Here is a 27,347-nt window from a genome sequence, read left to right as displayed (position 1 = left end):
GCAAGTACCTACGACGAAGGGTTTCATTCTGAAATTTGTCACTCGTGGCTGTCCGTACTGCGGTTTTCAGAAGCGCGAGCAGCCTTTTCTAGGTTGCTTGTTTCTCCTCCGCGCCGCGGAGAGTCGCTTGATGTGGAAGTAAACATGTCGGTGACAGGAGGTGGCCACAGAGGCTTTTATTTTAACACAGTCCTGTCACTGGCACGCTCTTTGGCCGCCCACCAGCCCGCACCGGTTGAAAAGGTGAGCCACGGCAACATGTTTCGGTATAATTGGTCGTGTAAAACATAAGCAACAGGGCAGAAAGAAGGTCCGCTTCCGCACTCTAGACGACAGCGGCGGCTTCTTTTGATAGCTGGTTGACTTTTGACAGGTGTTTAATGCCTGAAATTCTCCGTTCATTGACTTTTCGCTTCTCTTCGCCGTGCCAATATTTTACTCACAGTTCATTTTGCCGTTGCACTGCGGAGACTATATAAATAGTCCGCGTTGGTAGACGCAGCATTCAAACTGGTCGAGGTCGCCGTGTTATCGTTGCAACCTTATTTAAATCGCTACCAATTCAATACAGTTTTAATAAAAAAGAGCAAAATTTAAGGTTCGAGTTTGTGGTTTTATAACTAGCTGTGAAACTATTGTAACTCGACTGACGTTTTGATACACTTATGAAGGAAAAACGTGTAAGGAAATAAAAATCAATGCTAGGGCTGCACAACATTGAATATTGCAATATCCATATTTTGCGTTATTTAACACGTGCCTAAAGAAATGACATTTTTGTTAACTAATGAAAGAAATACACTTTTTCATTCAGCAAAATAACCACGGCCAATATATTTTTAGCTAATTAATTGTAGGAACATACATATTTTTAAATATTTGTAATTTTTAAATTATTTAGTGTAATGTCCATAGATGCGCTCTGTTTTGTGAATTAACAGCTGTATACTATTATATGAAATTTTGCTATCGAAATGATGGTGTGAATTAAACGATATACCTGTCACTATATGTTACTGTAATAAATAGATGAACAAAGAAATATTATTTGGAGTAATATTCTAATACTATTCTGACCACTTAATTAAAATGGATACTTTCCCTCGACATCACCGATAATCTTTACCTTCTTATCACTGGGAGTGACTGCTCTAAAGCACAGTATTACCGCAGGTGAAGTGAAAGATACTTTTTAAAAAAAAATACGATATATATTTTACATGTTTAAAATGTCAGAGGCAGGTAAATAACTTGCTCAAGCAAATATGCGATAATCCATACCTACAATTTGAATTCAGGCCCCACAATTACCAGTACTATTGTGTTCCATTGGCATGATGCTTTCCAAGAAAATACTGCCTTGCTAAACACATTGAGTATGTCATAATTTAAAGCTGTTTTAATGGATGAAAGAGACAGACACAAAGTCACCATCAATAAGCAAGATTTCCAATGCGTACATGCAGGGAGGACTATAAGTCTTTGCAGATTGCTCATTTTGTTATTAATGTGTTAGTAATCTATTTCTCTGTGCCATTTTAGGTACAGAAGCTACAATGTATGTGTCCATTGGAGTCGCGAGGTGTGTTCTCACTCGACGTACGCCGCATCGACGCCGTCGTTGCTCTGGCTGTCTTTTTAGTGGAGTCTGGCTTACAGGTGGGCGCTGGCTTTCGTGGTGCTGTACCTTTTCAGCGTGACTGTACTTGTAAGCACACTTGCACGGGATTCCTCCAACTTTATATCACCATGATAAGATTATACCTTTAAATCTCATTAAGACTGTGATTAGACATGCATCAGGTCTTCTAAGCTCCTAATCCATCATTGCACTGAAACTCAGGAATGTTCCATCTTATTACCTAGAAATATATTTTCTTTAAATCTTGTTTCTGTGTTGCAGAAACTAAAGATTGAACAAAGCGCAGTTGTGTGCGTTTGTATGTAATTATTTGCCTTGCACCAGCAGCACAAAGAAACACTTGTTTCCTACTTGCTGAGCCTACTCAGAGGCCTCCCGCGTGTCCAGTGGATCGAAGAAGGCTTGGGAAAGAAAGGAAAGGGTAAGGACAATCCTCTTACCATGGACCCATTGTCGGAACATTCCCCTTTTGTCAGCGTTTTACTCGGATTACAATATCAGTCATCATCTCTATCATATACAGTAAAGCCGCCAACCACATTTACTCCGTTGACATGCCCTCACATTACAACAATGTTCACCTCCACTACTAACAGTTACACTGCATCCAGAAAGTATTCACAGCGCTTCACTCTGTTCATGTTTTATAATGTAAGAGCCAGAGATTGGTAGAATAGCCCAAAAAATGTACTTATGTAAGAGTACTGTTACTTAAGAATAATATGACTTGAGTACCAGTCAGAAATAGCCCTTACTTGGTTAAGAATTCATGTAAAAATAAAAAATAAAAAAAGCTACCGAAGGACTGAATAACTGATTCATATTTTTTTAATTCTTGAATTAAGGCAAATTCCGATGCAAAAATTGTCTTAATTTACTTTCTTGTGAGAGCACACAATGGGCTCACCGCGCAGGGACTGACACAGAAAACCTCTGTGTTTTCTTAAATGTAAAGAGGAGTTCTTGGAGACTGAAATGTCGACATTTTTATGCATGACAAAGCTTTCCTTTTTCCTCATCTGTAAGGTGAACTTGGATTGATTGTGAGGCCTGAGGTGTTCTGCCACTTCTGACTGCGGGTCGCACACCATTGTTTTCTCTTTTGTATCTGCCATACTTCATGTACCGTATATGTGTCATTTTGTAAACTTTGCTTTTGTTAGTGCCGCGTAAACTTTGTGTGCAGCGATGTGACTGCCTGGATCCATTTGAATCAAGTCAAACGTCGCTCGTGGTTATGTTGGATTGGTGAAAAACACAATCATGTGACAGCGCCTGAGGCACAAGTCTCTCTGACACAAACAAAACAAATGGATCACACAAGCAACAATATAGAGATGATAATATAAGTAGCTAGCTGAATGTAGTTCAGTATAACAGAGTGAAACTAGAGTTTCTTCTTACAAAAAACAAACAAACCCAGAAGTAAAAAGTACGGTATGTTGCATCATAACTACTGTAATCCTTTTTTTCCACGAATCAATGAATTGTGTGTTTGTGCGTTTTTGTGTGCTGCCATCTGTTCTCCAGAGTTTCTCCCGGTTGCCGAAAACTTCAGCTTCTGTTTAGTGACTCTTTTAGCAGATGTAGCTCAGAGGGACCTAGACTACAGGCAAGAGGTGAGTCTGCCACTATTGTTGGTTCAGAGCAAACTGTTTCCATTCGGTAGAGGCTGTCAACACCACATAGCTGATAAACAATGGGGACGTTGTTTCTAATCGAACCACAGTATAGCCCTGGTGTTCTTGAATGCCATACCATTAAACATATTATTAGTCTCGTTCAGATAAAATCACACACTCGGCAATATGTAAACAGTCATGTAACTCAGTTCGGCGGATCTTTTGCAGATATTGAACACAATCATGGAAGTCATGCAGTCATTGCAGGAGATGTGCCAAACCCCGGATAATCATGACAAAGGTAATAACACACACGTGCTCCACAGTGGCAAGTCACAGACGTTCAGAAGTTCTGAAAGCCCGTCTCTATCCGTAGTCTTCCTGTGTAGGTACGTCGTGCCCAGCTTGTTCGGCATGACGCGAGCATTTGGCCGTTACAGCATCACAGACGAAGCCCTGTTGTCAAAGTTGTTCCCCAAACAGTCGCCTCACACTCATTGCGTCACAGAAGAAACAGAGGGCGTGCGGCGCCGATCCTTCAATGACTTCCGCTCCATCATTCCCAACTCCTTGCTGACAGTATACCAGAGTGACACGTTACGCCGGCGCACTGCAACCAACCCGGACTCCTCTACACAGGTACCAAGTTTTTTTTGGAAAGTTTTTCTTTTTGTACTTTTCTTCCTTTCTTTTCTTGGTTTGAGGTTTGAAACTGTATTCATTCTCATAGGTTTGTGCGGATGCAGGAGGCCACTCACCCTGCTCTCCCACCACACCTGGCCCGCATTACTTTGAAGGTAAAATGGGCGCTAGTATGCACTAACTGACATTATATTAGTATTACTTGGTTGTCATTTGCTGTGATGTTCATTTCATTTTTCTTTTTTTTTTTGGTAGGCAAGGTAATGATAGTCAAGACAACCTTGGATTTATCGATGACATCATCAATTTTTTTATTTCCCTTTCTGCTATGTCCTTGTTCCCTGTCATTGCAGGTTCCTACCTCCCAGACAGCAGCATAGTGGATCCTGACTACTATTTCTCCACAGTCAGCTCCAGTTTCTCTGTGTTGCCTCTCTTCCTGGGAGCAGGAGAAAATGAGATTGAGGTGCCAGTCGATCTGCTCCGTCAGCTCCTCAGCATGGTTTGTGTCTGACCGAATGCACTTACCACACCCAAAAGTCTTTTCCTCAGACGTTTTTTTTTTTTTTTGGGTCCTTATTCAGGTGAAGATATTTGTTTCAGAATCTTTTTTGAAAACCCTCGACGCAACCCTTGCTGAAGTGATAGCGGTAAATAGAATGTGTATTGCGTAAAAAAAAAAAAGTCAAGTCAATGTCAAGAGTGTCATTTTATTTATGTAATGTATGTTTGTCTCTCATGTTTGTCATCAAGTCAAACCCTGGAATCCACCTCTATTACAAAACCTTCAGTGACCCTCTCTATGTATGCGTGTTCAAAATGCTTAGAGACACCCTATACAACATGAATGGTAAACCACTCCTGCTTATTAAATGCATAGTTATTCTATCAATCAGGGAACCGTTTGAAGCGACTTGACTTTGTGACACTTTTTGGATCTCAGCCTTACAACCGGGTTTTGTGCGGGAAGTCCACGACTTTGTCCTGGAACAATTTAGCAGCAGCCAATCAGAGCTGCAGCGGGTACTTCATGATGCGGGAGTGTTGCCGGGGGAACAGAGCCCCCTCAAGCTTCGTTGCCAAGCGAACGCTGCCTGTGTGGACCTTATGGTGTGGGCCGTCAAAGATGAGCAAGGTAATCGATTTCGCGCCCGGCGGTTTGCCACAGCCCTGACTGTGTGGCACTTTTGTTTGAACAGGTGCTGAGAACCTGTGCAGCAAATTGACTGAGAAGCTGCAGTCAAAAACATCAAGTAAAGTCATCATTGCTCACATGCCCTTGCTCATCTGTTGCCTGCAGGTAAAGCATTGTAGGGCAGAAATAATACATCAAATACAATGTGACTTGAGAAAACAGTCTTTAACTGCAACATTATTTTTAGAATGAGTCTACAAATTCTGTCTTGACAAAGGGAATAATGTTCATTTTGGATTGACACTGTCAGAGAGGCATGCAGTTGTAGCTGCATACAGTTGCGTTCTTGGTGTGTCTTGTCGGGTATGTTAGCAATTGGAAGTGTGACCGTAAAAGCTTCAGCGCACGCATTCATGTTCATGTAGGCACAACATACATCGCTTCACGAGCAGAATTTGAACCAGGAAATGTATCATACGAAACAACAAATATTTTTTAAAGGTAGAATGTAGTCCTGGCTTTGTTTACTTGGCTTTTGATTGCATGCTAATCAATGTTGTTTGTGTGATTGTCAGGGACTAGGGCGTCTGTGTGAGAGGTTTCCTGTGGTGGCTCACTCTGCGACAACATCTCTTCGGGACTTCCTGGTGGTTCCTTCACCTGTAATCACTAAACTCTACAAGTACCACAGTCAGTACAGCACAGGTACCAAAGCTATAGCATGCGCAGTAAATATTGCATATTTTTCCAAAAGTTGCTCTTTGGGGAAATTTGCTAGCTAAAAACACAAGTTGAGCACAGCAACACACAGGGATTAGATAACAATCATTTCCTGATCTGGTTCTCATCCAGTATTGATTTGTACACAGTGTTCATTGGCCATTGGCAGAGGATACCTCAACCGCTGTGTTCTGCTTCACAACCAATCAATCGACTCCTAACTTTGTAAAACAAACTGTACGGCTGGACCTTTAGATTCCCCCACAAAAAAATAAAATACAACTAGTATTATTAATTCCGTAGGCAATGTAATAATATTTATTGTAAGTTGTAACAACCTTCATGCATTGTTCATACAATGCTCATGTAGCAATCGATGTGCACGGAGTCTAAAGTTCCTCATGCCACACACACAAACCATACCCTCTTGGCGCGTGTGCACTCTGCAATTAATTTGACTCACCTCCCAATTGACTAGTGTAGCATAACAGTCGTCACATTAATATACTAGTTGGATTGAGCCAAAAGCAAGTAGGATGAAGTAATAGAACAACATAATTTATAGTGTTAGAAAGCTAATCTCCTGCGACCCGACCACAGGTAAGCAGAAGGAGAGGGAATACTGTTCCTAACCTATTGTACCCTATTAAATCAAAGCACACTTTTACCACACGTGAAAAAAATACACAGGGCTGCTAACTTACCTACCATATTTCATCATTTGTTTTACTTTCATTTATTTTTTTTTTAATCAAGGCACCGGCGAAATCAGGATCAACGTAACCAATGAACACTCTCAGTCCACAGTCAACATTCTGTCCAACAGGAAGGACCAGCAATCCATGTACGAGCAGCTCCGAGATATTTCCATCGACAACATCTGCAGGTCTGTCGCAAAAGGCTGATCCGGCTTCGTCAAGAGGATATTATCTCAAGTCGTATGGTTAAAAACATTGATGTTTCTTCTTGGTCCGCCCAGATGTCTGAAAGCTGGTCTGACCATGGATAACGTGATCGTGGAGGCTTTTCTCGCGAGTCTGTCGAATCGGTTGTACATTTCACAGGAGAATGACAAGTGAGTAACATCCCTGTGTCATGTGGTGACGTTCAACATCAACAAAGAGTGAATTCTTTCCAAACCTCATGTCTCCCTGCCAGGGATGCTCACCTCATCCCAGATCACACCATTCGAACGCTGGGTCACATCGCCGTTGCGCTGAGAGACACGCCTAAAGTGATGGAGCACATCCTGCAGATCTTACAGCAAAAGTTCTGTCAACCTCCATCCCAACTGGACGTCCTCATCATAGACCAGCTGGGCTGCATGGTCATTACCGGGAATGTGAGTCTGAATGGCCATCTGGCTTCCTGTACTGCTTTGTTCAATTTTGGCTCTTAGTCATAATGGAAAGAAAGGTTTAGTGAAAGTGGAACTGTTGTTTTTAAATTCCAAAATACAAAAAAAAAGGAAAACCACAAACATTGTGTCTATACTCTTAAGTACAGGGTGGCATTGTAAATACCAAACAATTTCACTGTAAAAATGTGTAAAATATTGTTTCCATTTTTCTGTGCTGTAGCAATACATCTACCAGGAAGTTTGGAACCTATTTCAACAAATTAGTGTGAAGGCCAGCTCAGTCGTGTACTCGGCTACAAAAGACTCAAGAGATCATGGCTACAGGTGAGTGTCAGTGCTACTGTTTTTCAATGGAAACCGAGGGTGCACTGGGCCAGTGCTGCCATAAAAGGCTTCTAACCCTATTAATTCTCCCTAGAATGCTGTTCGGTTGCTCATAATCCATAAAGGCATTGCATGATGAAAATATGTTGCTTCACACTTGGCTTGTTTCTATTTTCTCTCAAGGCACTGCTCTCTTGCTGTGATCAATGCTTTGGCCAACATTGCTGCCAACCTGCAGGGGGAGCAGCTGGTGGATGAACTCATGGTGAACCTTTTAGAGCTTTTTGTCCAGCTGGGCCTGGAAGGGAAGCGAGCCAGTGAGCGGGCGTCAGATAAGGGGCCAGCGCTCAAAGTATGTGTTTGGATACATCTACATTCATGCACCTCATAACCTTTGGTATCAGAATACATTAAAAAAAAGTACAATCGATGTCCTGTCATTTTCTTACAGGCATCGAGTAGCGCTGGAAATTTGGGTGTTCTCATCCCAGTGATTGCTGTGGTAAGTTGGCACATTTTTAAATAATATTTCTGACCAGACTGGTGAATTCAAGTTGTTGTTGTTGTTACGTGAGACATATTAACCTTGTTATCTGCAGTGTATAAGGCCATTAATAATGTCACAGAAGTATTTGAAATACCTCTATAGTACAGTGCAGTTCAACCTCTGCAAACGCAACCCGCAATAATAATACTGGTACCTTTCTCACAATGGCACTCAAAACTGAGCAAAAGCTCTTTATTATTGGCTACCAATAAGCTTTTACAGCTGTACCGAGTATTTGATTCTCTCAAAGTTCTTAAAAGATTTCCAGTTGCTTCTTGACCGTTCATTCATATTTTGTCCTTTTAATACAACTTTCAATCTCTGCTCTATCGTAGTGGATATTTGTGAAATATTTTATTGCATGTATGCTTTGATAATAAATTCTGACATTCTGAATCTCGATGGAGGAAATTTCTCCACAACAATCATTGCCCCCCCCCCCAAAAAAAAAGCAGGTCAAACGTTGACACATAACAACATGAACCAACTCAACCTGGCAATCTCAATTTTCAGTAACACAACATACACACGCTCTAAAATAATTTCTCCCTGTTGTTCTACTTCTTCCTTTCATAACTTTGCTGCTGTGAATCTGGAATTTCTCCATTGCGAGACTAATAAAGGTTTTTCTTAATCTTAATCTTCTTACATTCTCGTTTTGCATCCAAGAAAGTGTATTCATTCACATTATGCCCCCCCCTCCTCCCACTGGAATTGACATTGGATGGAACAATTTGGACTACATTTCTCAAATTTAGTTCTGTGACGGGTTGACCACTCGGCCCATGAACACAACGCAGTCCGTGCGGTGCTCGTAGATGAGGAAGAGGAAAGGGTGGTCCACAACAAAGCGGATCTGGGAGGAGAGAGGCATAAAGCCCACCTGGGTCAGAGCAGCCGCCTCCGTTCCTTCCTCGTTCACGGTGATGGTTCCCTGGTGCTTAAGCTTTATGGGAATTCATAAAAAGAACTCATCAGGCAAAGCTGGCTCTCTCCTCTCCTGACTTCATGATGAGTTCTGCTGACTCACCCAGTTCAAGACAACCTTATCCGAGGTCATTCCAGAGAAGTCTGCGTCATCCTGGAATAAGTCCGTGAGACCCATCTCCTTCAGATTCACAATCAAGTCATAATTCTGCTCCAGTTTAAAGCGAGGTAGCACCACTTCGCGGGTCCTGCGGGGAGTCCTTAAGTTAGCCTATCGACATGCATGCGAATATCCCCAAGATCCCCCAAATCTCGGGCGTTTTAGCATTGTTCTCATTGGTTTATCATATCTTTGTGAAATGGTATACACAAATGCAAAGAAAAAAATATATACGCAAACATCGGTAACATTTCGACCAGGTGGCGTGAATGAAATAAGCTGATTGTACATTTTCATGTCAGTCTTACCTTACTTTTCTTCCAGGTCAGGTTTTTGGACCATATTTGCGAAATAGAATTTTAGATCAAACTGAGTTTTTAGGAAGTCAGAGAGTCAACTGTACTTGCTCAGTCCCAACGATGTATAAAATCTCATTTGTGGGAAGGATGATGCTGACCTGTTTGTCATGTTCTTGAGCCACTTGTTGACAACTGTGGGCGAGATTTCCTGCTCCAAGTTCCTCATACCTGTTATCTTCCTCGGCAAGGCAATGAGCATGCTGATGTGTCCCGAATACGGCAACTGAAAAAGACCAGCATAACATGACTCAAACCCGCTGTGGCATGTCTTCATTGCCCTCTCTTAAAATGGAGGAATCCTCCCATTCACCTGTAGGATGTCACAATCCAGTTCGTGGTCGGCAGCGGCCAAGTAGTTCCCCTTGTTGGTCATCATCGGTACTCTTACGTTTGTCTTGTCGTTCACTCGAAAGTTGCGGTAGTGGGTCATCTCTTTGGGAAATTTCTGTTCCCATGTGCCTGGGAGTACAAGAGATTAAACGCGGATACATCCGGATCATACCAATAGGAAGTGAAAATGAAAAACTGTGCCATGTTTGATGTGTTTTGAGGCATTCTTCAAAGGTCACTTTGGAAGTATACCCACCTTTAAAGTATAAGTAGTTGAGTAGCATCAGCACCATATTTGGGTCTACGCTCTTGAGCGGCTCCTTGATTAGTCCCTTAGTGAGCTTTAGGATTCGACGGTTAGCCTTGTTCAAAAAGGCGGGATCGCCAAAGTCCACCGACTGCGGCTCTGCGAAATAATAAGCCTTGGTCTCGGCGCGGAAGGCATCTTTAACCGAGATGTTCTTATTGACGTAGACGTCATTCACAGAGCGTAGCGTGTAGCCGTAGTTTCTCCGGAAGAGCCTGTGGGTCAACTTCCTGAAGAGCTTATGCACTGTGCTGTTGTCATAGTGACTGCTCGCATTGACAAATTCGGCGAATCCCAGAACTTTGTAGATCTGTTCCTGGGTTTCAGGTCCGCCTCCTAGAGACATCATTCCCATGGCGATGGAGATCCCAGCTGGCGCGAGTAGAATGTTGTCACTCTGGTTGACGTCATTACGGAGACTTCGATAGAGGTTAAAGCCGAACAGGGCGTTGGCGATGTTGAGGCGTTGGAGGCGAGAACGACCGTGGAAGAGCCGCAGGAGTCTGGCACGACGAATCTTTGGGTCGGACGGTTCGGCAAATATGTCAATGTCCGGGGCTGGAGTGGCAATCTCATCAATCTCATCCCCTTCACTGAAAAATGTTGAACTCATATCACACACGGATGGAGATGGTATTTTAATTCATGCCCCAATTAATACTCACATGTAGTCGTCACTGCCTGCAGACAGGATCTTATCAAAATCGATGTAATCTGCGTCCTCAAAGCCATCAAACACCAGGTCATTGGTGATGGTATTTTCTTTGTGGAAATCCAAGGGGATATCTTGCACATCCCCCGACGCCTTCTCTTGAAAGCCTCTGGGTTCCAGGTTAGAGTGACTAAAGTGTGAACTGAGGTCTTTGATGGCGGCCAGTGCTGGACTGACCAGCAGGCAGGCCACGGAGACGACCCTCACTAACAACTGCATCCTGAAGGCTTCGCTAAGGGCAAAAGGACAATGAAAATTTTTTTTGTTAAATGTACATTGTATCGCAATATACAATATCAATTTAAATTCGGTCCGACAAAGCCTGAAAATCCCATGTTAAAAAGTTCAACATTTAGGGCATTTCCACGTTTCTCTAGTGCCTTACCTTTGCTGTGTGCTGCTTCGTGTTTGCGGGACACAAGCAGTGAATTGAATACAAATTGAACTTTGACGTGGTCTTCCCTCCTGAACAAACAGACCAGATCAAATAGACTCAAAAGTCCTTTGCGGCTGTGACTGAATAACATTACTTTTAACTATGTTCGGCTGTCCTCTGAACAGGAGTGGGCACTTAACAACAAAATATATATGAAACGAATTATCGGGTTTATGGATTGATTCTTTTATTGATTTCCTTTTAGACATAACTTGTTTTGCAAATAGAGCCTTTCTTCATACACTCATTTTTTTCTTTCCATCTGAACTATGAACATTTCTCTGATTCACAGTTGACCAGGCGACTGCCGCCAATCAAAGAGGCTAAGCCCCGCCTCCAGAAGCTGTTTCGAGACTTCTGGTTGTACTCGGTGGTCATGGGTTTTGCTGTGGAAGGATCAGGTTAGATAAACGGCTGCAATGCAACATTACGCATGACTCATTAGGCACATTTTTATTATTTTGTCAGCTTCAAGTTGCTGAAAAGTGTGACTGTCATGAGAAACATTTCACTATGCAGCGGTGCACGTGCATACCACCACAGACTTCACCACCATGATAAACATGTTTTAAATGACAGCTAATCAAAACTGAGCATTATGACATTTGTAAAAACATTTTATTGATAGAATACACCCCATCAGGTTAAGCAGTACCTTATGCATGGTTGAATTTCAGTAGGTTGACCTACTTAAAGTGATGGTGGCCCGCAGTGTTTCTGTATCTAGTTTGTGTCTTTGCAGGTCTCTGGCCCAAAGAATGGTATGAGGGTGTTTGTGAAATTGCCACCAAGTCTCCTCTCTTGACCTTCCCCAGCGGAGAGCCCCTCCGCTCAGAACTGCAGTACAACTCTGCGTTGAAAAATGACACCGTCACACCGGTAGTTAAAAAAAAGCATTTCAGCACGTAGGTTGTGTGACTGTGATAGTGAAAACGTCATTATTCTTCCAGGCGGAGTTGAACGAGTTGCGGGCGACCATCAACAATCTCCTGGACCCATCCCCGGAAGCGTCTGCCCTTATTAACAAGCTTGACTTCGCCATATCCACATACCTGCTATCAGTCTACAGATTAGAGTATATGAGGTGTGCACCATGTTCTGAGATCGGTTCGGATCTGATTTACTAACAACGCAAATAGCGAGTGCTAAATTCCGTACTTGTTCATGCTAACAGATGGCACATGCTGTTGACAACTGGAGTTAAAAAAAAGGGCTGCAAAACTAAACTGTGAATTTGAGCTGAGAGTTGTAATATTTCCCGGCAAATTATATTCTCAGTTGTTTTGCCGCTAGCTTGGTTTAGCGCCTGGTTTGCACCGGCCTTTCAGATGCTCTATTTCAGGGGTGTCAAACTCATTTTTGTCAGGGGCCACTTTGGAGCTACAGCTTCCCTCGGAGGGCCGTTAAGACCGCGAAACCGAAGAAATATTTATTCATCAAATCGTATTATTACATCACAAAAAATGATGGCTCACTAGTGTTGAAATCAGTCAAGCGTTTCTTCAATGATTGTTCAAGTGAGTATAAACAGGATAATACAATTATTGTCCAATCTCACCGTTATGTATTTTGTATGACAATTTGAGATTTCGGTACACATCTAAGCAAGCATCATGGAAGTTGACACCGATGATTTGCTTTCACGGCCACATAAAATGCTGTCGCGGACCTGATCTGGCCCCGAGGCCTCGACTTTGACACCTGTACTCTATTTAAAGACGGTGCTCTTTGTCTTAGGTTTGGCGAATATCATTACATTTAGTTATTTGTTTGTATTTGCACAACCCACAAAATAAACTGCGTGACAATTTAACACATTTGGCAGACGTAATCCTGGTTGCGCCCTGTTAGTCTCAGCTACCACATCTGTTTTATAAGCGTATTGACAAAGCTTGCTCAATGCCTGTTTCATTTGCACCTTTGTAGGATGCTACACTCCAACGATGCTGACCGCTTCCAGGTCATGTTTCGCTATTTTGAAGACAAAGCGATTCAGAAAGACAAATCTGGTAAAGGGTTTTACAATCTGTCCCTTTATCATCTTATTTTCGCCAAGTCTTATCTTCCACACATTTCTGTTGTCATCAGGAATGATGCAGTGTATCATTTGTGTCGGCGACAAGGTATTTGATGTCTTCCTTCAAATGATGGCTGACAAGGTGAGTGTGTGGTTTTTCATAAAATCGGAACATTTTTGCAGTTTATTCACCAACATTTTTACTTTTTGTCTTAGCCAAAGACCAAAGAGCACGAAGAGGAACTGGAGCGTCATGCCCAATTCTTGTTAATTAACTTCAACCACACCCACAAGAGGATCCGCAGGGTGGCAGATAAATATCTATCTGGTTTGGCTGAGACGTGAGTGGCCCGCCCCTTCCTGTCGCTTCGACGCCTCAAGCTCCTGAGTGATTCATGTTTTTGTAAGCTCTGTGTCTCGCTTATACCAGATTCCCACATCTGCTTTGGAATGGCCGTGTGCTGAAGACCATGTTAGACATTTTGCAGACTCTCTCGCTCTCTCTAAGTGCAGTAAGTATCCTAGAGGGTAAACGACAAGAAACAGCTGCCCCTTTTTGTTGATCTCCAAAATAGAAAGAAGCTTGTTCAGCAATATAGTCCGAAATGACGCCTCGAATGTTTTCCACTTGTTCAGGACATCCACAAGGACCAGCCTTATTACGACATTCCGGATACTCCATACAGCATCACTGTACCTGATACATATGAGGCCAGAGAGGTATGTTTTTATGTCCACTAGAGAGAGGGAAGTGCAGTATTGGTTTAGAAACAAAAGGCCTAGATCAGTGGCTCGCAAACATCTTACACCAAATACCACCTCAAAAATACTTAGCTCGACAATTACTGTCATCATGACTAACGCTGAGTCATTCCGAGTGGTCGTCTAAAACAAGGCACAGGGTTTGTTCCGAAAAATGACATCTGTTATTTTCGCAAGTCAAATTGACATCAACACTGCAAAGAGGGAAAAAATAAAACCTTTTATTTTCAGTTCGAGTATATTGCATGTTAAAGGTAAATAAGTACTGTACACAAATGACTGTTTAAAAACCAGTTCTGAAATATTACATGAAAATGTAATATTCCACTTAAAAAATGTACTGTGAAAAGTAAAAATATATTCTGCACAAAAGTAAAAAAAAAATGTTCCAGGTACCATCAGAGAGAGACCACGTACGGTGAATGGTACACTTGCCAACTTTGTGAATCACTGGCCTTGTTATTTCTCCTGCTTATTGAAATGCTCTTCTGTTTTCGCATGAGGACAATGTGTGGTCATTTGAATTTTTGCCCCACTTGTCGATTATTTGTGCCCTTCCCAGAGCATTGTGAAGGACTTTGCTGCTCGGTGTGGGGAGATCCTGAAAGAAGCAATGAAATGGGCCCCTTCAGTCACAAAGTCCCACCTGCAGGTGTGTCTTTTACCTTCAGTAGGACAACACAAACTCAAAGATGTTGAAAAATATATATTTTTCTCTCAGGAATACGCAAACTGCCGAAACAGTCAATCTATGTATTGTTCTGATATGTGGTTGATTCAAGTTGTTCACCTTGTCTCCTCCTGCTTGTGTGTCGAGCAGGAATACTTGAACAAGTATCAGAACTGGGTGTCGGGCTTGTCCCAGCACACGGGCTTGGCCATGGCCACAGAGAGTATCCTGCATTTTGCAGGCTACAACAGGCAGAGTACCACACTGGGCGTGAGTCTCACACACGTACACACACATACACACATGTACCCCGGGCGCATTTGTCTGCGGATTAGCTATTTTCGCCACAGTATTGTGATTTGAGATTTGGATTCACTGCATCATCAAAGGAATTATTGAGTGTTGCATCTGTCCACTTTCATATGTGCATATTTTGTTCAAGGTTACTTTGAAATGAAAGTCGAACTTAGTTGATTGAAGGGAGGGGCGGAAATAGTAAATATTACAGCTGGGGTTAAGTTAGGTGATTGCAAATTTTACTCACGCACAAACTCCTGCAGTCTACTCTATTGAAGCCAATTATACTATCAAATTGGCTTTTTAACCCAAAAGCAAATGTTCTTCTTAGCTGCTTGCTCAGAACATTTGTGAGTTTTGCCAACACCGTGCTTCTTATTCGTGCATGTTTTTGTGTTTTATGGTGTTGGCAGTATCGTCTTTTAACTTGCTCACATACTGACAAAAATGTTGATATTCTGTTGTCATCGCTCATGTTCGCTGCACAATATCAATACACATCTGATAAAGATCTGATATCAAACATTCTCTGCATCCCCATGAGCACCATCAAATGCACACCCGTGTTTATTATATTGAAGTTGTTTTACGAGAATCGTTTTGCGTACTTGCACATCAAAAATGTTCCTTCTGTCACATAGACGTTGTGCTTTATAGCGATTTTTACACAATCATGGTACTATACGATTAGAATATTTATTGACTGTGGCTTACAGTGTGATTCACACTCTTAGTTACTTACCGATGCATTTGTATACTAGTTTTGTGTGCCCATTTGTTGTGCGTGCGGCATATATGTTTTGTCGGCTTGCTTTATGCTACATGCGTCTTTCATTTGCTTCATTTGTTTTATTTGTCTCTATCAAATCGCATCAAACTACCTACCCGGTTGGTTGGCTGCTTAACGGATTTTGCCGGTTACCTGGTTACTTGGCTGCAATGGAATGGTGGGTTGTTGTGGCTGGATGGTTGCCCATTTGGCTAACGGTTATGCCGGTGCCCTCTTCTGCCCCGCACCATAGGCTGCGTTCCCTCAGGTTGGTTTGAACAATGACTACAACGAGATGCGGCTTGCCGCGTTTTGTCGACCGCTGAGCCACAAATGACATTGTGTTTGCCTCTCCAGACCACCCAGCTGACAGAGAGACCCGCATGCGTAAAAAAAGATTACTCCAACTTTATGTCGTCTCTCAACCTGCGCAATCGATACACTGGAGAGGTATGCTACGCCTTTTTTTTTCATTAAGCTGTAACAACTTCGGTGCAAAGACACAACGTTGACATTGAATTAGGTGTCATGATAAAAGTGTTTCAAATGCCGTTTAAAGGTCACAGAGGTCTTAATTCATGAGTAGTGTTTATTTTGTTTGTTATTGTGGCTCTAGTCGAGGTGTAGCTAGTCATCTTCACATGGATATGGAATTCAATGCATTTCTTCAAGCACTTTACATTAATCGAATTTTGTCAAAGGGTGAGGATGTCATTTTAAGACACTGTACCGTTTCCCTTTTTTTTTCTTTTTTTTTTGGTTTGTACACCATTTGTACACTGACCTTCCGACATGTGAAAAATATTCAATTTTAGCGCATTTATAATGAATTCATAATCAAAGTGTGAATATTGAGAGCATTCTTCTGTTTAAAGTCCTTAAAATCCTTCTTTGGTATTATGATCTTAACAATTGAATCATCGCACCACATCTCCTGTGATTTGCATGCATTCATCTCTCCTGCATCCACTTTTGTTAACACCGAACTTGGCGCAATTATACATAATAGCGTCTGGCTCTTGCTGTTATGCACATTCGTGACTGTGAAGAATTTATTATATTACATATGAACCCTTATACCTTTTTTTCCTCACAAGAATCCATGAAAGATGTGTTTTTTAAATTTTTTATCCTGGACTTAAATTATCCTCAGAAGAGGATAGTTCGAGCGTGGTTTTTTTATCCCCCTCTCCCTACCCAGTGTTTTCCTTTCTGAACTCTGCCTGTAATTTCCCCATTGCGGGACAAATAAAGGATATCTTAATCTTAATCTTTGTTATTAGGTGGCCGGTATGATCCAGTTTTCCGAGGCGACGCACAGTCAGTCAGACCTGAGCAAGTTAATGATTGAGCAGATGATGAGCGCTCTAGACAGCCAAGATCCAGAGGCTTTCACCCAGGCCATGTTCAAGATGGCAGCCTTGCTTATAATCACAAGAAGTGAGTCATTTGCCATTCGCGGAACTGTAAAACGATTTTGTTTTCGGCTAATTTGAACCCTCATTTGTTGTCAGACTGCAACCCTCAGCTGCTGCACCATCTGTGTTGGTCGCCCCTGAAGATGTTCACTGAACATTGCATGGAAACAGCCATCGCGTGCTGGGAGTGGCTGCTGGCCGCACACAATGGGGTTGAAGTGCCAGTGAGTGTCACGCTGCTTGGATATGTGCTTTTGAGTGCTGACCACGTCCACAGTTCACACAGAGTGAATACATCTTGTGTTATCCTTTTTGTGTCCAGTTCATGCGTGAGATGGCAGGCGCTTGGCAGATGACGGTGGAGTTGAAGATGGGTTTGTTCTCCATGGCCAAGGTGGAGGCAGGACCTCTAGCCGTGTCAGAAGAGAGCCAGCCTGCACCCTGCACCCCCGTTGTTATACCCCACTTCCTGTGGATAGAGGTCAGTGATATTGCTTCATCCCACTTAAAGGACGTCCTTTCTACACTATCATGGACAAACATGTTGTGACACTTCTCTTTATTATTTACTTACCCAATCAGAATTGCCCTCAAACTCTTTTTTCCTGGATCTCAATTTTTTATTGAGACTTTTTGGGACGCGGTGACACCGTGTAAGGTCCATAAAGGCATGGCAAGATGCCCCTTAACACATTGTTTCAGGATTTAAATATGTAAAATAAGTTCATCCTGGAAATAAACATAAATGTAATAAAAACACTAAAAAACATCCTTGTTGAGTGGAATAGGCTCAAGCGCACTCACCACCCTAATGAGGACAAATGCTAGAGAAAAGAGATGCATGTGTGCAATTATAAAAAAATAATAATCATACAAGGCGGCGGTTTTCTTTCATCTGTATTTATCTTCTTGTAGTTTCTGGTGCAGAGATTCGAAATAGCCAAATACAGCAGCTCGGACCAGGTGGAGATTTTCACCACTATCCTGCAGAGGTCGCTGTCTCTAAACGTGGGAGGAGCCAAAAGCAATTTGAACACCCACGTCGGCGCCATCGGGCCAAGATTTAGGTTTGCTCGTCTGACCCAGAAAGATGGTTATCATCTTTGAAACACTGTGTTCAACACCATTTTGCTCTTTGTGCTTTCTTACGTAGACTGCTTACTCTGGGTTTAACTCTTTTGCATGCCGACGTGGTGACAAACGCCACCATCAAAAATGTACTGCGGGAGAAGATCTATTCCACGGCTTTTGACTACTTCAGGTAGAAAAGAGGAGCGTTGCGAGCGAGGAAGGAAAATTTGACACTGTATTCATTTTTTTTTTCCTCCTGACTCTTTTAGCGTCAATCCCAAATTTCCCACTCAAGCTGATCAGAGGTTGAGAGAAGACATCAGCATCATGATCAAGTTTTACGCTTGCCTGCAGTCAGACAAAAAGTATCTGGCTGCCAACCAGCTGGTGCCCCCAGGTTCAGCACTTTTAAACTGTACACTGACAGGCCAAAATATTAAGTACTCCTGCAAAATACATTGAGGTCAATCAAATGATCAGTATTATTTTCAGGATTTCACCATAGCTCTGGATTCTGCAGCTGTATCTAATATTGTGGCAAGAAGATGTTCTTTCCTCCGTGGTCTGTGATGCACTAAGATGCTAAATGCAATTATTTGACCTTGTTTAGATCCACAAGACATGTCGGTGAACAGCTTGACAGTGATGGCGGTGACGGACAGCCGCAGTAACTTGGATGCAGCAATGGGTCAGAGGCAGCAGGTGGCTCAGGGATGGATTAACACCTACCCTCTGTCCTCTGGGATGTCCACCATATCCAAGAAATCAGGTGAAAGTCACATACTGCCTCTGCTTGTTAAAAAAAAAACATGACAGATTGATGACAAGTTTCTCCTGGAATTTTTAAGGCCTCTCCAAAAAAAGCAACAGAGGCTCTCAACTACACAAGTACTACATGAAACGTCGTACCCTTTTACTGGCTTTACTGGTATTTGTATTTGATCACACTGTCTACATTCACAAATAAAAACTCACATGCTAAGCTGCTAATTGTTTTAGTTATTTTGTCCATGTGGCTTTCCTGTATCGTAGGCCAGCGAGATTGAGCGACTGACGACGTGGTACAACCCTTTGTCAACTCAAGAGCTCGCCATCGCCACAGAGCAGTCAGTGGAGACCAGCATTGCAAACTGGAGGTCTAAATACATCAGCTTAACGGAGAAACAGTGGAAGGACAACGTAAATCTGGCGTGGAGTATTGCACCTTACCTGGCGCTGCAGCTGCCCGCCAGGTATGTGAAGGCCTTGCATGCAAGTCGGCTTTCCACATATTTTTACTGTATAAATAAAACAACAATTACATGTCTGTCTGATGCAGTGTCCCCTTTATGATTTTCTGTCTTTATTTCTTTCTCAGGTTTAAACACACTGAAGCGATCGTGTCCGAGGTGACTCGCCTAGTGCGTCTGGATCCAGCCGCTGTGTGCGATGTCCCTGAAGCAGTCAAGGTGAGCTCTTGATGCCAGGCTGTATGTCAGGCATCTGCTTAAGTTATTCGCCCAAGCATGTCTGAATGGAGCTTGCTTGGTGCACTGCGGCACAGTCATGCAGGAACAGACAGCGGAGCAGGAAAGGCCCTTGCCCAAAGTAGTCCCACAAATTTGCAGCCATTAATCAACCCCGAATTGATGAATTCATAGGTCACCTATGAGTGGCTTATTTTGTGTGTTCGACTTCTCTAGTTCATTCCAGCCATTTTAGCGACGTTTTTAACGTCAAACTATGAATCCAAATGTCTGTTTCTCCACAGTTCCTCGTGACGTGGCACACAATCGACGCCGACTCTCCGGAGCTGAGTCACATCCTGTGCTGGGCGCCCGCAGATCCGCCAACCGGACTGTCTTATTTCTCCTCCATGTATCCTCCTCACCCGCTCACAGCACAATACGGCGTCAAAGTGCTCCGCTCTTTTCCTCCCGTACGCTTACACGTCACCTGTTGCGTTTGTATTTTCAAGGCCTGGTTTGAACTTCTAACATATTTTGAATGCTTTTTCTAGGACGCCATCTTGTTTTACATACCTCAGATTGTCCAAGCGCTTCGCTACGACAAGGTGAATAGGAGTTGTTATATCCAAATAGAAACAAGTACTCATGTTGTTTGATTGTTGTGAAAAGAGTCAATCACTTTGGCATAGTAACAGAGTAATTAGGACAGGAATAGTTTGAAGGATTATGCAGGGAAAAAAAAGTAAAAATCCATCACTCTGTGGAGGTATGTTGCACTGCCAAAATAAGAATCCACTTCACATTTTTGAAGATTTGGATAAAGGAGTTCATTTTCACCGTTTAAGTCATTGTGGTATTCATTGAACTGTCCCCCCACTAGAATCGCGATGGCACACTTCACATGGTCAATATTCTCCATAATCTAGGAATTTGACCGCTAAAGTGACCTGACCATTTTTTTCTACTTGTTAACAGTTTAACCGTAAACCTTTAAGTTTGCAGTTTTCAAACTGCCGGCAAGATTGAAAAGGACTTCTGGTCACTAGCGCTTGCTTTTGCTTGCTTTTCACTGCAACCCAGTCTTGGTATCTCCGGTTTAGATGGGTTACGTAAGGGAATACATCCTGTGGGCCGCTCAGAAGTCGCAGCTCCTCGCCCATCAATTCATCTGGAACATGAAGACCAACATCTACCTGGATGAAGAGGCTCACCAGAAAGACCGTAAGATAACTCTCATCTCACGACAAAACGCGAACAAGAAAAAAGAAATTATTCTCTGGTCTTCACTGCAGCCGATATTGGCGAGCTGTTGGAGCAAATGGTGGAAGAGATCACAGGCAGCTTGTCTGGTCCAGCCAAAGACTTCTACCAGCGAGAGTTTGACTTTTTCAACAAGATCACCAACGTGTCGGCAACTATCAAGTACAAACACATAACGAAGTTGTGTGTGAATATTGAACGAGTGCATTACAGAGCAGATAGACACATTTGCGTCATAGAAAAATTAGAGATGGCCATAGGAATGATCAGTTACGTTTGTGTTCTTATTTTAAATATTTGTTAGAGCCTTGCAACGGTGTCAGCACGGATAGGTAAAAAGCGTCGAGTAGAGAAATAAATCTACGGGACAGCACAATCAGCAAACAATTCTGCTGCGTGTTTAATATTTTCATTGTGCATGCGCACCCGTGCACCACCTATGTGCACCACTGACTATAGCATGTTTTTTAATGGTGCCCGTTCATTTAGTCAGCTAATTCTTGACGTATGTGAAGCAAATTGATGGGAATTCCAGGCTGCAGGAAACAAATATATTGGTTTTTATTTTAGTTTTATGCTTTTTTTTTAAGATTTGCTCTTTATTGGACTGTTCACATGACCTTTGGTCCATAATGGAAATGTAGTCAGAAGTTAAGACATGCATTTAAATCTACCAACAATTACCAACAAACTGTACCCTCTTGGTAATTGCTCTGTTTACTATGCGTCTATGCGACTTTTCCCGTGTGTTCCGTTGTTTTGCTCGCGTCGTGCCTTGAGCTACCCAAGCTCCCTTCCCGAAACACCTCGAGCAATCATTTCCGAAGTGTTGTATGCTTTAAGGTCCCGCTCTGATTACACGCCGATCCGCAAACGGCTCACTGAAGCTAATTATTTGTCCTCTGTCGTGCCCCGCTGCGGGACACCGAAACCCCTCAGTTCTCATTAGGACAATAATGACAAATATCCAGAGGTGAACGCGCTTCCCTTGTGAACAACAACAGAGCCGAGCTGTCACCCGTGGCGTGAAATCCTTCCGTGAGATACCCATGCATGCATGCTCACATCGTTTTGTTTGTGTTTGTCTCAATTAGGCCTTTTCCCAAAGGGGAGGAACGGAAAAAGGCCTGCCTGGAAGCACTATCCCAAATCAAAGTCCAGCCTGGCTGCTATCTACCCAGTAACCCGGAGGCCATCGTGTTAGATATAGACTACAAATCGGGGACCCCCATGCAAAGGTGGGCTCCACGTTTGCACTGAACATTCAACATTCCATTACCAAGCCCACCCGTGTAAAACGTAACACTGAACCTCGTCTAAAATGTGTCCAGCGCTGCCAAAGCTCCTTACCTGGCCAAATTCAAAGTTAAGAGGTGTGGAGTCAGCGAGCTGGAAAAAGAAGGTATGGTCACTAATGTTTGCGGTGTATTGCGCCGTCCATGGGGAATTTCTATACAAACATCTCATAGGTCCCATGTTTGCACGACAGTCACAGAAAACATGTATTTCTGTAGTTGAATAAATTGAATTATGATTTTGATTGAACCCGCATTTATCACAAGGATTAAGTTGCAATAGGTGAAAATCTGCGATAAACCAGATACCGGTACTTTTTTTTTGACCGAACCTCACTGACATGCTTGAAACACATGTAAGCCTGTTAAACATAATTTTGAAACATATTAAGTATATTTGTACTAATTGTCATGTCTTTATGTCGGTATATGGATTTACCAGGCAGGATGCTGTGGCTGTAGCAAATCCTGCATAAGTGTGAGTGAGTGATGGCCTTTTGTGTCTTAGACCAACTCATGGGCCACGGACCGAAACCGGTCCATGGGTCATATAGTACCAGGCCACACAGAAAGAATAAATCTTTTTTTTTTTATAAAAAAAAATATTTATTTTGGAATCTGAAAGATGTTTCATTTTGAAAAATGACCATATTCTCTGTTACATCCGTCGACAGTGTGTCACTCTTGACGCAGGTCAAGGCGTGCTGCTTCTTGGTCACTTGATAGGTTACCGCTAAAATGAAAGCCAGGAGCTAGGAAAATGAGTTAAAAACAAAGACCTTGGAAAGTTTTTGGGGGGAGGAGAAAGGCCCAGCCAGGAGACAGAAAAGGAGCCTACGACTTTCAAGAAAAAGAAGGCTTCATTTAACAGACAGTATGAGGAGTCCGACCTAAAATATGGATTTATATCAACGGGAGATTCCCAAGCACCAAGCCCATATTTTTCATGCACTTTTTATCTGCGGTGTATCTTCATTTGAAGGCACGTTTAAACATTACCATAGCGACCAGAGAGTGTTGTGGCCAGATAAGACCTTCCTTGTCATGATTAGTGTTTGTTATATTTAGAAAATACCACAGTTTCCATGCAGGTGATATCATATTATTTATAGGTCACACCTCAAAGGCCGGTCCCTGAAAATATTGTCTGACATTAAACCGGCAAAAAATGTTGGGGACTGTTGTTTAAGACTGTTCTCTCAGCCTTTTCAATATGCAATCTGGCACTGCCACACTTCCTGTTTTTCATGTTTGTTTGACAGTACACTGTATGTCTGGTCTAAAAGGGTTTTCCGTACACATTTTGACTGCACTTCGGACTGCGCCACACTCGCTCTCCAATACAAATCTGTATCACACCGCGGCCAGGTTTGCGGTGTTGCTCCGACTCTGCGGATGAGGAGAAAACCGAAGAGGAGGCCAAGAGGATCTGCTGGCAGGCGGCCATCTTTAAAGTGGGCGACGACTGCCGACAAGTAATGACCTTCCACTGACTCGAATGCAATGTTCCCGCCACGTGAGCTCATATTTTTTTGTTTTTCAAGTCTTGCTTTTGTGTTTAGGACATGCTTGCGCTTCAAATCATCAGCCTGTTCAAGAACATCTTCCAGCTGGTGGGCTTGGACCTCTACGTGTTCCCTTATAGGGTGGTGGCCACAGCTCCAGGAGTAAGACGTGCTGAAAAATGATGACGAATCAACTTTCCGGTCCTCGTATAAACCGTCTTTTTTGAATGACAGTGTGGCGTGATCGAGTGCATTCCAGACTGCAAGTCCCGGGATCAGCTCGGCCGCCAGACGGACTTCGGCATGTATGATTATTTCCGCAACCAGTATGGCGATGAATCCACGCTGGCATTCCAGAAGGTAACATTTGTAGCCAACTGGCAGCCCGGTCCCCAGTCGCACGCATATGAGACTCGCTGCTTCCTGTTTCTCCTCACAGGCTCGGTACAACTTCATTCGCAGCATGGCTGCTTACAGCCTGCTGCTCTTCCTGCTGCAGATTAAAGACCGGCACAACGGCAACATCATGCTGGACAGCCAGGGACATCTCATCCATATCGGTATCTTTCTTGCTGTGTTTGCAGTGGTCTGGGTTATCGTTATTTGGGCCCCAAATCACAATCGTGTAATTATACCACAAACACTTTTAGACCATTTCCAACTCATCTTATAAAATGACCCACAAAAAGATACCACTGCACATGCAGTGCAAACTCCCCTCAGACTAATTTTGCCGATCCCTTGGCAACGCGAACTAGAAGACTCTTGGACACACTCAGGATATGAACGACGAGGATAGTGAAGATTTCTGAATATGCTTCCCGATGGGTTAGTTCCGGAGTGAAGCAGTAAGAAAATGTAAAAATAAATAATAGTTAAATAAATAAATGCAGACGGCCTGGTGGTCCAGTGGTTAGCGCGTCGACCTCACAGTGCAGAGATACCGGGTTCAATTACAGCTCCGGCCTCCCTTGGTGGAGTTCGCATGTTTTCCCCCAGGCCTGCGTGGGTTTTCTCCGTGTACTCCGGTTTCCTCCCACATTCCAAAAACATGCATGGCAGGCTGATTGAACACTACAAATTGTCCCTAGGTGTGAGTGTGAGTGCTGATGATTGTTCGTCTCTGTGTGCCCTGAGATTAGCTGGCAACTGGTTCAGGGTCTCCCCCGCCTACTGCCCGAAGTCGGCTGGGATAGGCTCCAGCACCCCCCGCAACCCTTGTGAGGATAAAGCGGATCAGAAAATGGATGGATGGATGAATGAATGACTAAATAAATGCAATATTCCATTTTAATAAAAGTAGATTAAAATAAACGGCCACTGACATTAAAACACTGCTGCGGCACCCGCTCTGTCTTTAGACAAGATTTTTGTTGTGTCACAGTAAATTATTTGGACAAAAAACGGCAATCAAACAAGTTGATTTATACCCATTTATTTTGCAAGTGGATCATCAAAGATGACACCTTTTTTTTCCACAATAGTGCCATCCGCTTTATCTCTTCGGGCATTGTCTCACTTTCCCCCCAAGGCAAGATTGCCGCAGTTTAACTGAGCGCGTTTTGATTGTCAGATTTCGGCTTCATGTTCGAAAGCTCCCCCGGCGGCAACCTGGGCTGGGAGCCTGACATCAAGCTGACGGACGAGATGGTGATGATCATGGGTGGCAAGATGGAGGCCACGCCCTTTAAGTGGTTCATGGAGATGTGCGTGAGAGGTTACCTTGCAGTCAGGTGGGTGATACCATGCCAAAACTACTTCCTGTTACAACATTATAGCACTGACAGACTGCTGAATGTAGACCCTACATGGACGGCGTGGTCTCCTTGGTGAACCTCATGTTGGACACGGGGCTCCCCTGCTTCAGAGGGCAAACCATCAAGTTGCTCAAGTGAGTGGCCATTGTGTTTTTATTTTTATTTTATTTTTTATGTGAGCACAGAACACAGTTCCGTTTATTGTAAGGGCTCACATTTTGCAAAAGAATCTTTTTTTGAGATGAGCACCAGATGGTGACAGCAAACTTCACAACAGGCAGCGGTTTGTGAAATCATTTCTTCTTCAAAAAAAAGAAGCCAAGTTCTTGTTTCGACATTTTTGTAGTGAACCTAATCTCCTACTCTTAACTTTGCCTGACAAAAGTCACCAACTTAATGCTAACACACAATTGACAAGCAGTTAACAAGCTATGAAACTAGCATCGATATTGCGGTACTTGTAAATCTTAAATGACTATAAACTGTTACAATCTTCACTGGCATATACACTTTATCCTCTTCGAAAAATGACTAAAATTAACTACGGCTTTGTTGCGACAGACTTCTGTGTTTCATCTTCCAACTTGTGTGTCGTATTTTTGTACTGTGCCAGGCGGTGGGCACGGTACTCACACGTCACTATGCTATATTTTTTTTGAAGAGTAATGTACCATGAGTTTAAAATGACAAACCATTCCACGGATGTGGTGGGGTTATGGTTTAAACTTTTAATTAAGGTCATTTGAATCATTGTGGGGGGTACTCAATTACTCAGTTTTTCGCTATTCATAGCATGGCTCAATCCTTGTCCCTGTGAATAGGGAGGGGCGTACTGCACTGAAACTTTGTTTTCTTGTGTTTATGGTTGCAGGCAGCGTTTCAACCCCGGTTTAAGTGAAAAAGAAGCAGCCGCCTTCATTATTAAAGTCATCCAAAACTGCTTCCTGAGCAGCAGGTTGGTACCTCGACCGCTCAGCTCCCTTCGCGTTCTGCTTCTATCAAGTCAAATAGAAGTGACACGTCGATTCTCTTTTGTTCCTGTTCCGCAGGAGTCGAACCTATGACATGATCCAGTATTACCAAAATCAGATCCCCTACTAAACGCTTGTGCCTGAGCATGTGCACCAATGGATGGCATGCGAGTGGATGTGCGTGCCTTGAATAATGTTCTTCCTTGATTACCGTGGCTCCTTCATACCTCGCCTACGTCTTGTGATTTTATTTCCATTAATGAAGTAATTTTTCGGAGCTGTGTGTTAGCGACAAATTAATGTACCATTGCACTCGTTGCATCTTGACTTGTGTGCACTTAAATCTGATGTTAGTTTGCACGTTTGCTCAAAATGTGGTGCCGGTTTGAAATGATTGTTGAAGAAATTGTGATGGTTCAGTAGCAGAGAAACGTGGTCTGTTCTGGCCTCTTGTATTCGCCGGTATCGTCGCGCTCGTCTTTTTCACGGACCAATCAGAGGATCGGCACTCTTTTTGTCGAAAGCACTGTCGATGTGGGTCACGGTTCCGCTGATGATGTTGCACTAAATTGTAGGGTATATACCATCCAAAAGGGAAGGGTTGCTATTGTTTGGATGGCGGTGACGGTCTGAATGTTGTTGCATGAAAAAAATTCTGTACGGGTCCACTTGCCGTGAAGCTTTTTGGTGAATGTTTTTCAGATGAGTCAAACCTGCCGTGCGCCTCATGTTAGTCGTAACGTCACTCATTGTAAACAGTTTGCCTCTCTTTGTACATTTTTAGCAGTGACCCATTCTCTATCTCCTTTTTCTATATATTTATGCCTTTTGAATCAAAATGCACAAGATGTCAAATCAAATAGAGATTATATTGATTTAAAGAA

At 42.9% G+C, this 27,347-nt stretch overlaps 2 protein-coding genes across 4 annotated transcripts; one reads left to right on the top strand and one right to left on the bottom strand.

The window, feature by feature from the left end:
* Positions 1 to 47: 47 nt before the first annotated feature.
* pi4kab (phosphatidylinositol 4-kinase, catalytic, alpha b) lies at positions 48 to 27,347 on the top strand. Of its 3 annotated transcripts, XM_052067101.1 has the most exons (55): positions 48 to 243; positions 1,543 to 1,659; positions 1,970 to 2,063; positions 3,173 to 3,261; positions 3,493 to 3,565; positions 3,641 to 3,903; positions 3,995 to 4,061; positions 4,260 to 4,408; positions 4,491 to 4,556; positions 4,660 to 4,756; positions 4,850 to 5,041; positions 5,106 to 5,206; positions 5,617 to 5,746; positions 6,518 to 6,647; positions 6,741 to 6,836; positions 6,920 to 7,103; positions 7,342 to 7,445; positions 7,629 to 7,797; positions 7,897 to 7,947; positions 11,516 to 11,624; positions 11,966 to 12,102; positions 12,174 to 12,307; positions 13,150 to 13,232; positions 13,312 to 13,382; positions 13,457 to 13,581; positions 13,671 to 13,752; positions 13,877 to 13,960; positions 14,565 to 14,654; positions 14,823 to 14,942; positions 15,992 to 16,006; positions 16,096 to 16,188; positions 17,022 to 17,178; positions 17,253 to 17,380; positions 17,479 to 17,637; positions 18,072 to 18,223; positions 18,310 to 18,417; positions 18,497 to 18,624; positions 18,838 to 18,996; positions 19,076 to 19,155; positions 19,260 to 19,459; positions 19,585 to 19,675; positions 19,978 to 20,145; positions 20,227 to 20,280; positions 20,776 to 20,896; positions 20,968 to 21,097; positions 22,030 to 22,173; positions 22,267 to 22,337; positions 23,599 to 23,705; positions 23,793 to 23,897; positions 23,970 to 24,095; positions 24,175 to 24,295; positions 25,309 to 25,468; positions 25,537 to 25,626; positions 26,364 to 26,447; positions 26,542 to 27,347. In XM_052067101.1, exons 1-55 carry the CDS (start codon positions 145 to 147, stop codon positions 26,591 to 26,593), a joined length of 6,309 nt encoding a protein of 2,102 aa, XP_051923061.1. In that variant the 5' UTR covers positions 48 to 144; the 3' UTR covers positions 26,594 to 27,347. The 3 variants fall into 3 exon arrangements, with proteins under 3 accessions (XP_051923061.1, XP_051923063.1, XP_051923062.1); XM_052067103.1 differs by lacking the exon at positions 15,992 to 16,006 and having other exon boundaries at positions 49 to 243; XM_052067102.1 differs by lacking the exon at positions 15,992 to 16,006 and having other exon boundaries at positions 49 to 243; positions 14,823 to 14,957.
* Positions 8,158 to 11,244, bottom strand: serpind1 (serpin peptidase inhibitor, clade D (heparin cofactor), member 1). Its single transcript, XM_052067225.1, has 8 exons — positions 11,173 to 11,244; positions 10,741 to 11,019; positions 10,025 to 10,668; positions 9,749 to 9,897; positions 9,537 to 9,661; positions 9,023 to 9,167; positions 8,640 to 8,938; positions 8,158 to 8,546 (listed from the first exon to the last, which is right to left on the bottom strand). The coding sequence occupies exons 2-7, from the start codon at positions 11,004 to 11,006 to the stop codon at positions 8,747 to 8,749; spliced, it is 1,521 nt and encodes a 506-aa protein (XP_051923185.1). The 5' UTR covers positions 11,007 to 11,019; positions 11,173 to 11,244; the 3' UTR covers positions 8,158 to 8,546; positions 8,640 to 8,746.

This window comes from Hippocampus zosterae, chromosome 6 (genome assembly GCF_025434085.1).
Source record: "Hippocampus zosterae strain Florida chromosome 6, ASM2543408v3, whole genome shotgun sequence".
Classification (NCBI taxonomy): domain Eukaryota; kingdom Metazoa; phylum Chordata; class Actinopteri; order Syngnathiformes; family Syngnathidae; genus Hippocampus; species Hippocampus zosterae.
The sequence above is the reverse complement of the archived record's forward strand: the minus strand, read 5'-3'. Positions and strand labels throughout refer to the sequence as shown.

Bases quoted from the DNA above. Each gene is read 5' to 3' on its own strand.
- serpind1 (XM_052067225.1), bottom strand. From the start codon at position 11,006: ATGCAGTTGTTAGTGAGGGTCGTCTCCGTGGCCTGCCTGCTGGTCAGT. The intron at 9,168-9,536 runs GTCAGCATCATC...GACTCCCCGCAG, and splicing joins CTCAAGAACATGACAAACAG to GACCCGCGAAGTGGTGCTAC. The intron at 8,939-9,022 runs GTGAGTCAGCAG...ATTCCCATAAAG, and splicing joins ATAAGGTTGTCTTGAACTGG to CTTAAGCACCAGGGAACCAT.
- pi4kab (XM_052067101.1), top strand. From the start codon at position 145: ATGTCGGTGACAGGAGGTGGCCACAGAGGCTTTTATTTTAACACAGTC. The intron at 5,207-5,616 runs GTAAAGCATTGT...TGTGATTGTCAG, and splicing joins TGCTCATCTGTTGCCTGCAG to GGACTAGGGCGTCTGTGTGA. The intron at 22,338-23,598 runs GTATGGTCACTA...CACCGCGGCCAG, and splicing joins CAGCGAGCTGGAAAAAGAAG to GTTTGCGGTGTTGCTCCGAC.